This window comes from Anopheles darlingi, chromosome 3 (genome assembly GCF_943734745.1).
Source record: "Anopheles darlingi chromosome 3, idAnoDarlMG_H_01, whole genome shotgun sequence".
NCBI classification, from domain to species: domain Eukaryota; kingdom Metazoa; phylum Arthropoda; class Insecta; order Diptera; family Culicidae; genus Anopheles; species Anopheles darlingi.
Window position 1 is genome coordinate 3,040,001 of NC_064875.1, and position 10,000 is coordinate 3,050,000.

Consider the following 10,000-nt stretch of genomic DNA (forward strand, 5'->3'; position numbering starts at 1 on the left):
GTTGCAGCCGAAGCACCGTATGCTGCATCCGGCTGGCGCCCGGAAGGAGCCCCATTCCGTCTTCCGACAGAGTATGCAGCACCGCTGGTAGTGTTTCAACCGCAGCCACGTGTAGTTGAGTTGCAGTTTACCCGGGAAAACCTTCAGTTCGCTGGCAGACAGATTGCAGTGGAACAACAGCAACAACAGCAGCATCCGGCCGTGGCCACAACCGCAGCACCCTCAACGACCACAAGCTTCCCTACGAGGCAATCAAATGAAAACGTTCCAGTGGCACCGATCACGACTACTGTTCAGGTGAGGTTCCAGTGAGAATTCCAAGACTCTACGATAGTAACCAGCATCTGCGTTTCCACTCGCAGCCCGACTTGGATCCCGTCAATGTACAGGCATTACCCGCGGAACAGTCCAAAGATTTTCAGCAGCAAGTGAAGCAGAACGCTCGTCTTCGACAGCAAGCGAAGCTACAAGCTCCGCGACCTTTCTTCCCAATCAGTGGCCAACTGCGTGCCCTGCCAGGAATACCGTCTACTTTCTTCCAACAGCAAGTTGCCGCTCAGCCTCAACAGGTCCCTGCTGAAACGTATGGCCCACCGGAGCAAGAGGAGGAGCAACCGCAGCAACAACCGGAACAAGAGGAGACCCCTGCTACGACGGTGCAGCCACTGGACAACGACGACGATGCAGCTGCTGCTGCCGAGGACGAGTATGAAGATGATGCCGGTCGTACGGTGGTGGCTATTTCTAATGGCTTCTCAGGCCAGTACTACATTCTATCGCCCGATAACACCCTGCAGCGTGTCGTGTATAGTGCCACGCAAACGGATGAAGATCGTCTGGTAAACGGATTCTCGGCCCAGCTCAAGTACGCTCCCGTCGAGCCAATCCGTGGTCCGGTGTACACCTACAACGAACAGGGTCAGTTAGTTCGCATTTACAAAAAGTAAAGCATACCTGAGCGATGGATAAAATGATTGTTCAGTTGATTGTTGGCAAAATATAATTTACGTTTGGTTTTTGTTTCCGCACCATACATCCACCTGTTGAAAATTTTTTTGAATATTTTTGCGCCGAGAGAACACTTCAACTACGTGTTGTATACGCTCAATCAAGCCAAACTTCAAATCAAAATCAAAACAAACACGCATGGTTCAGTTCGTTCAGCTAGTTTGCCGGCTTTAAATTTCCCCCGAAAACCATGGATCCTGCACCGCACAAGAAAGGACTCTCCGACGAGGACCGGCTTAAGCTTGCAGCACAGCTGGATAAGGATCTGGACGCGTTCATCAACTCACTAGAGAAGAAGCGCTACACCGAAGGGTGGCCCGAGGACCGGTGGGAAGAGGAAATGGCCAAGCACCCGTTTTTCATGAACAGATCGCCGGAACCGGGCGAAGAGCTTAGTCCTCTGATGGAAGGTCTGCAACAATTGAAGTACGATCCACTGGAAAACACCGAGCAAGAGCTAGCCGATACGTACAAGGAGGATGGAAAGTTCTACATGCAGCACCGCAAGTTCCGCATGGCCGTGCTCAGCTACACGGAAGCACTACGCTACAAAGTGGGAGATGCAGAGTATAAGGCCATCCTGTACAACAACCGGAGTGCTGCCAACTATCTGCTAAAAAACTATCGCACCTCCTTGCAGGATGCGCAGAAGGCATTACAACTGAAACCAGACTATGAGAAGGCGCGATTGAGGGCCGCCCAGTGCGCATCGGCACTCGATCGTTTCGAGCTGTGTATCGAACTATGTGACGCATTTCTGCAGACAAATCCCACGGATGCTTCCGCGATAGAGTTGCGAAAGACTTGCGTTGCCCGCAAACAGAAACAGCAACGCGATGAACGAAAGGCGGCACAGAAGGAACGCGAAAGGGAGGCGCAATTGCAAAGAACGCACGAAGAGTTAAGGAAACGTGCGGTTAAATTTGAAGAACCGGATGCACTTTCCGATGAGCAGAAGTTGCGCCCAAGATTGGCACCACTGGAGGATTTCATGGTTAATGCTGACGCCGACGGTGTACTGCATTGGCCCGCCGTCTTCTGTTATCCAGAGTTTCACACAACGGATTTTCAGCAGCAGCTATCGGAGGACACAAGGTGAGAGAAACATTATCTCGTTGGCACGAAAATTTGCATTAAAATGCATTATTGTCTTCACAGAATGGACCAAGTACTGGACTTACTCTTTGAGGAACCGCTCGAGTGCGATAAAGACCGAGCCTATCGGACTAGTACCGTTGCCGTTTACTATGAGAATAGGATCCTCGGAAAGGCCTACCCGGTAAATGTAGCAAAAACAATCCAACAAATTGTCGCCGAGAAGACGTTCACGGTTTTCCAGGGAACACTCACGTTCTACGTACTAGTGAAAGGCTCTTCGCATGAGGACTCGTTCATTAACCAGACGAGGATACCGCTGAAAAGAGAGTTTTGATGATAACAGCCGCCAGGAGGCTGTGAAATGCTTGCGGGGTTTTTATTGAAATAAAACGTATACCTCACATGGTATTGTAATTCATCAAATCATCAAAGTAACGACAGAAAGAAACGGAGTTGAAATACAGTGGTCCAAGTGGAAGCAATGGTGTAATACGAATATCATCATCCTGAAAGCATTTGACAACAGATTTCTCAATATTTTCTGAAAAAAAAACCCGAATAATACGGAAGAAAGCGAATAGTAAGTGAATTACACGATTTTTGTTTTTATTTCTTTTTTTCTTCATTTTTTGTTATATATAATATATATGCGCTTGAAGGATTACTTCGAAGAAACATGTTGTAGAAAGTAACGATAAAATTGAAGAAACAAAAGAATACGGGATTCGTTCTAAAAGCGGAGGATCACAAACGAAGTGGCAGAGTAAAAAATGAAATAAGTTAATTCGTGAATGGAGTTGGAAAGAAATGAAATGCGGTTGTTCTATCGTCGGCGTGACCTATTTTCTGTATGGTATGGTATAGTGAGGATAGTGAGGAATTTCGACCCAGTGCAGTTAGTAGTACACTATTGAAGGGATCGTTTAAATTAAATTCGTGTGATCAACATTGAGCTAAAAATTTGCAAGGTTGCCGTCCAGCAAATTGCGTACAGACAACGCCGTTACGTTGCCATACATGGGATGTAACTTAAAAACTCCTGGCGGAACTTAATGAGATACCGATGAATAACACCGACTGCCGTTAGAATGGGGTTGTGTTTAGGGATTTAAAAAACATACCAGAAAAGGAAAAAAAGGGGCGGGATGAAAATTTCACAGCATCTTTTGTCGACTTTTCATTGATTTATGATCATCACAATTACGATCATCTCCCCGATCGCTGCCGCGTTTATCAACGGCCAACCCATCCGAAAGAGATCGAGGTTCGAGGGGAGATGGAGCGATCTTACAGCGCTCTTTACATTCGCATTAAGTGTATTTTGTTCAAAGTGTATGCTCACTTTCTCCAGATTCGTCATGGTTTGTGGTCGATAGAGCAGGAGTAACGATACAGTTCATTGAACTGCATTTAAACTTCGAAGATGAAGCGCTCCATTGCGAAATGAAGTGGTTTCTTCGGTTTTCTGTATATGCCCTGTTGATCGTCATAATTGTGTTTAGGATTGCTGAGAGCACTAACGTGTCCATTGGATAGTTTTTTTTTACAACAAATTGTCAACGAATATTGTTGTATATTCTTACACCGGTATTGACGATGTGTCTCTTACTCCACTAAAATCATCCGGTGTTCAATGAGGGTCCGTTTATCATAAAACTTTTCTCATGTGTCTTCTGTTGAAAATTATTCTCATGGTAGTAGTATATCGCGGGTTCGAGTGATCCATAATCCCTTTAGATGGAGTTCGTTTGTTTCCGGTTTCCGTTCTTCGTATGAGTGCATGCATGTTTTAATCTCTTCATTTTTCCATTTCATTTCGCTTTTCTCTCCCGTTCTTGATCTCTTCTGCTTTTTATATCACGTGTTGTGTAGTGGGTTTTCTTTTCGGTAGCTCAAAATAGCCAGTAGAAAAAATAGTACAAAATTTACAACAACGAATTCCATCCCCAACAACCCACGCCAAACTCTTGTTCTCCCCCAGTGCATGACTATTGCTGCAACTATCGAACGACGAACTTTTCTTGTGGGAATATCCTTCCCCTTCCCTCTGGTAGCTGGGCAGCACATATAGCGAGTGCTTGTGTGTGTTTGTCGCTCCTACTTTTATCAATGCAACATGAGTTCAGTCGTAGCATATCATCGGTTTCAAAAACGGTTTGTTTCGATGGAGCATGGCTCACTCTCTCCATTCTTGCGGCGTTTTAAGTTGCCTTTTTGTGTGTAAGCGTAGTAAGCGGTTTCCTCTAGGAGATGTGCCCTACCTGTACCTGTCACCTTTGCTTCTACCATCATTTTCATAGCTTTGCTGAGTGTATCGCGCCCCGTTTTGGTTGTTTTCTTGATGTGAGTTTTACATATTAACGTTAAATATAAAATATCACAATGGTACATTTTTCTCGCCTCTCCACCAGGTTTTCATCAGCGTTCTAAGGTGTTTTCACAAAAATATACTTTTAATATGTTAACATTTCATTCTCTCTCGTACACACACACACACACATAATTTCCCTCTGTCGTTCGCCGGTGGTAAATTACCGCGGTTCGCCAGAGTCAATCTTGTTTTCTGTCGTTGTTTTCCTTTTAGTAGTCCAGACAGGCATTCCCTTACCCAGAGTCTGGCCTTTCTTTTCCCTTATTATTTCATGCAGTGCTTGCTTGTATGCTAAAGTATCTTCAGCATAACATTAAATTCTATGCCCGGCTGTATCGCACGCACAAGTAAGAGTCTCGTTGTCGCGCATATCCTTAAGCAGTACGCAAAAAACCCGTCAGCTTATTGCAGACTGGTTCTGTATGCGCGTCTGCGCGCATCGACAATAATCCTCCGTCCTGTATTGTGCGGCATCATATTTTGAGAGATTGAAAGCGAGTGCTGTGCTTTTTTCCCACCTTGCGGAATATAAGTTCATAATCCCATGCATCCCACATTCAACACTCCCATTCTTAGCTAGAAGTAGATTTTACTGGTTGTTTTTCCGCTTTAACCAATGAGATCAACGAAATGTGCTTTATGTCTATTACAATTCAGTCCAGCGAAACATCTACTCGACTGTGTGTGTTGCTCCACCAAGGAAACACCGATTGATTCATAAACGTATCGTGCCATCTTTTAGCGACAACCCATTATCTTTATGTTTTGCGCGCTGTTCAGATGGTCACGCGATTGCATAAAAGGATTTCGCTATCGGTACTATGTGTGTTTCATTTTCTGCTCCTGTGAAAACCTTTAACGCTTCATTCTTTTAAACACTGGGTGGGGGTATACGTCGTGCAAAAGCAAAAGATCCACCCGGCCGTACCACCGATGACGACGGTGGTCGCTGCCACGGTTCTGGTTCTGACGAGGTCTTCCCAGTGCACCGTTGTGAATCCTTTTGCCTTTGTGTGTGATTCGTTTCGATCGCAAATGTATTATTGGAGATATCTTACGTTTCTTTGTTAGTCATGTAAAATTACATCGCCTTTTATCGCCTGGTATTCTTTATGGTTGCATGCTCCAAGGTATAACACTTTCCCTTCCCGTTGTCGACCATCGCGATAGAACGGGCATATGCGCGCACACTAACTCCCTCTCCTTTCTTTTTAAATGATGAACATTTCTTGATTGTTTGAAACTTTTGCATCCTTTTTTCAGTGTGTCGTAATCGTAGTGAGAAAATAACGAGAAGCGACGGCTTCATACGTCGCTAGTGCTATACAAGACACCGTTGGTGGTGGTATCGTGCATTGCGATGCCCAAAACTATTTCCATTTTGAACAAAAAAAAAGAGTTGCGTGCTTACATTCCCCTTTTCTTCCCATTCGCCAACTGTAAATCAATTTTGAAACTTTGAAAAATTCTAAATATTTCTCCATTTCCCTATCCTTGTGCTTGTTTCTCTAGCGACGCGATTCATTTGCCTTTTTTTGTGTATGTCACAAAATACCACAGCGATTCCCTCCCTCTTTTTCCGATTATGGTTCGGATCCCGTCGGATTGTGTCGCCAATTGGATGGATGGCCAGTTTTTTGCTAAGAGTATTTTCCCTTTCCCTCACTTGATGCCATTCTAGTTGTGAAACCCACACGTTTTGTCCCAGTTTGCCTTTTTGTTTTTGATAGCTAAGAATTATTCTGCCCACCACAACAATTTCAGGTTTTTGTTCGTCTAGATTATTGAGAAGAATCCATTTTTAATCATCCGTCTATCACAATCACTACTTAGCGGTGCGTTTGTGTGGGTTTTTTTCTGATTTGTTTCGTGGGAGATAACTTAAACTCTACTTTAACTCCCTTATCCTCGATACAGAAACCTGTGTGTCTGTGGCTGTAGTATCTGTAGTTTCGATACAGAAACCTGTGTAACCTTGAGGATGGGTTCGAAAATGGTGACAACTTAACCGACAAACAGACGCCAAAGACCGTCGTTTCTAGATGGCGTATTTTTTCGATTTTCAAAGAGAGGGATCACGTGTGGGATATCCAGGACATCTGTTTTGTCTCTTATACACCTACCAGCGAATACCAGCTCTAAGTTTTTCTGTCATACATCACAAATCACTCACTCAGTCGATCATCGATGCTTTTGGTATCAACGAAAATGGCCAATTCGCTGGAAAATCTATAGTGCATCATATGCTGACATCGACAGCATTTGGAGGGCGTCTTTTCCCTGCCTCGTGTACACATGTTTCAATTTTCCATCTAAACAGACATTAAGTGTTCTTTTGTTTTGTTTGTTTCATCGTAGCATTCAGCGCAAAACATTGATTAATTATATCATATACGTGCGATTAGATAGAATGGGTGAATTATGTATGTACGCAGGGTGTTGTGTTTTTCCTTCACTTATTATACTTTTCCCTTGCCTCCTACACCACATACTAGTGTGAACATCCTACGAAGACCAAATCAGCGCCCGAAGCAGCACTTGTGTAATGATAATCATTTTGTAATTCTTGTGCTTGTTGTTGGCGAACCCCTCCTCCCTAACGGTGAGACGCGACCCAACATCTCTACTGTTCACTGATCACAGAAAATCTCCTAATGATTCTGATCTGATCGGTGTTTATGTGTATTTCGATTCGGGATTTTCAACCATTTTCCTGTTAATTAAGTTCTGAAATTTTCCTTTGGCTTTCCTGTCGAGCTGCTTCGGACCTGTTCCAACGCTGACGATAGCTATACCTGCTATTAATGATTACCTTATATCTTCCCGCGTACTTTTGTAACATTAAGTGCTGTAGCATGCAGCGGTGTAATTATTGATACTAAGAGCTTCTGCTTTCGCCAGAGCGGCCGGGCTGGTGGCGGGCACACATCAAAAACACACACACTTATACAATATTGTTTAGAGACCCTTGATTCAGAGGGGTAAAGTTGAACGGCGACCAAAGCCTGGAATCTCGAACGGAAAAGTGAAACAAAAAGGAACTAACAAAAAATTCTCATTCACCGGGAACGATCATGTCCTCTCTTGACTTGGCTTGTAGTTGTGGCTGGCATTACGCATCGTCTAACTTTTCTCCTGTCTATTCCTTCACCATCTCTTTCTGTAATACTTAGTGTGTTCAAGTATCGCGTAAATCCTTTGACTCCATCTCATCACAGTATCACAAACTCTACGCTGCTTCATCTTCTCTTACTGTGTGCCGTTTGCTCAGTTCTTGAGACAATAAAGACACGCGTGAGTTGCCCTACTCTTTCCTCCTACTGCCAGTGATGAGTGCCTTTTATGTTTTCCTACTTTTTCTGTATTAATTTACTCTCATTCTGCAGTTGATAATAACCAAAAAAAAAGCTTCATGTTTTTGTACGAGGAATTTCATAAGCATTTTTTCTCTTTTCGACACAACGCCGCAGCAACGCGCCTGTGTTTTACCGCGCTATTTTACACCGGAAAACGTTTGCTTTCAATATTTGGTACGTTTTCTGATACTTGCTTCTTCAATTTTACTTTTGGTTCCCTAAACGGGAGAGTGTAGAGTGGAGTCGTCTATGGGTCGCATTCCGAATAATCGGATTTAAAATAAATAAGGCTACATGCAAGCAACACAATACATGCGAACCGGAGCCTTGTCTTGATAAAAACCGGCAATGACGTGTTAGAGGTGTGGTAGCTTTCCCTTGCCAGACAACAGATAAAAACAGATACATTCGAGCCACTTAAAGCGGCCGAAACGGATGTGGCTGTTTTGTTTATGTCCTTTTTAGTATATCTAACTAAGATTGTGCCCTATTATTCTCCACGTGCTGCTATAGTACGGGAATACAGCCAATATAGAGCAACGTTGGGTGTGTTTTGTGAGTCCTGTATGTAATGGAACCTGTTTGCCCTCTTTTTGCTGTTAGTTTTGCGTCACAAACTAAACTATGAAACGAGGCAGATAATATACTATTCTCCACCTATTGCGTTTCATTGCTGGTGGCTACAGAAGGAAAGGTATAAAGATCCTCTCATTCTACTTCCTTTCTGCAGCAACATGTTGTCCTTTATGTTCTTCAACAACAATTTGCTTGTTCTTCCATTGTCTCGAAGAATAATTTAAGGTGAAATTCGCTTGGAAATGGTACAACAACATAAGATAGGAACTTTGAATCTCGTTTGAAGTGCGCTATGGCGCCCATAGTATAACCACCACCCTTGGGACTCGACTGCTGCTGTGGCCGTGTGGGCGTTGGTAATTTTAATCCTATCTACGTACCGTAACGCAACCCCGGTTCTTGCCCTTGTTTTTACTCCCTGAGGCAGCCACCAGGGTCCTTCAAGTATCAAAGACAATACCGACGCTTGCTCCCGGGGTGTATTTTGGCCAGTTAGTATTCTTTAATAGGTGGGATTGATTCGTTTTCTTTTCTAGTTTACCGATTAAATTAATTCTGTCTTTGTCTGCCCTCCCTTCTGGCCCATGGGATCCACTAGCACCACTGCGATAGTCGTCTTTGACAGGAGTCAACAGTGGAAGGAACAAAAACCATAACAAAACCCCATTTTCTCATTAATATTCCAGTCTTTTGATGGTGTTTATACACGGATATCGTGTGTTTATGTGTGACCCACAGATAGCCAGCTATTCATTCCAATATACAATGAAGGTTCCCTTTTTCGGTATTTCCAACTACTTTTTCTGTCGCCGACTAACAAGGCATTTCGTAGACGAAGCTCTACGCTCTGTGTTACACACATCTCATAGCCGTTGGGCATTTTTTGAATTTTAAAATTGCTTGTCTTGTGTGTAGTTGGAAAGTTAACTAAAAACATTAAACTAAAAGGGTTGTATCCGAATTAAATGCCCCTGTCCCTAAACCCCTAGTCAGTTTTGTTCGTTGTCGGCAGCGGTGTGTAATTCTGTGTATCGTACAACCGACGAATTGAGTTAGGTTCAGGAGTCGGTCGGAAACACTTTCAGGACAAAATATTGTAATTACTTAAGCAAAGCTCAGCCCATCTGTGCTCTGCGGATGGCGCAGCAACACACAAGGAGGATGATTTGATTTGATCACAGTTTTTGTAGTAGAAGGCAATATGTGTTTCTGTGTTCTACAAATTGGTTGGTAATACATTCCTGTGCCCTACGCATGGTTCCACGGCAGCTCAATTACAGGGGGGTAAGAGCAGTTGTGAAGCAAACCAACGTAAGAAGGACAACGAAACGCTCGGAGGACGATAGCAGCCAGGTCAACCAGGCTGCCTTGCCTCATACGTTGATACATTTTTCCTATCCTTCCAGTAATCTGACTAGACTTTTGTGTTGCAGCTGCAGTCTGATTATACGGGGGAGGGGCTTTATGGAATAAGTTCTGCTACAATCTGTTACCACCAGTGTGTATTGTTGTCAAGACTCACTCACAAAACCAACACCCAAGACAAGGAAACATTGCAAAACTAAATCACCTAGAGACGTTTTATGTTGTA

General features: G+C 43.6%; 3 protein-coding genes across 4 annotated transcripts in view; 2 read left to right on the top strand and 1 right to left on the bottom strand.

Moving 5' to 3' along the window:
* The window catches only part of LOC125957489 (uncharacterized), a 1,086-nt gene extending 53 nt beyond the window's left edge, over positions 1-1,033 (top strand). The window contains exons 1-2 of the mRNA XM_049690233.1: positions 1-297; positions 363-1,033. The exon at positions 1-297 is cut by the window's left edge and continues 53 nt beyond it. Coding sequence (XP_049546190.1) covers positions 1-297; positions 363-947 — 882 coding nt within the window. The 3' untranslated portion in view covers positions 948-1,033. The remainder of the gene's footprint in view (positions 298-362) is intronic.
* A 35-nt stretch (positions 1,034-1,068) lies between these two features.
* Positions 1,069-2,559, top strand: LOC125957482 (DNA polymerase interacting tetratricopeptide repeat-containing, protein of 47 kDa). Its single transcript, XM_049690225.1, has 2 exons — positions 1,069-2,103; positions 2,167-2,559. The coding sequence occupies exons 1-2, from the start codon at positions 1,199-1,201 to the stop codon at positions 2,438-2,440; spliced, it is 1,179 nt and encodes a 392-aa protein (XP_049546182.1). The 5' UTR covers positions 1,069-1,198; the 3' UTR covers positions 2,441-2,559.
* A 128-nt stretch (positions 2,560-2,687) lies between these two features.
* LOC125957464 (uncharacterized) overlaps positions 2,688-10,000 on the bottom strand; it is a 12,588-nt gene continuing 5,275 nt past the window's right edge. For both annotated transcript variants that reach the window (XR_007469233.1, XM_049690177.1), the window contains one exon: positions 2,688-10,000. This exon is cut by the window's right edge. The gene's annotated coding sequence lies outside the window, so the exon portion shown is untranslated.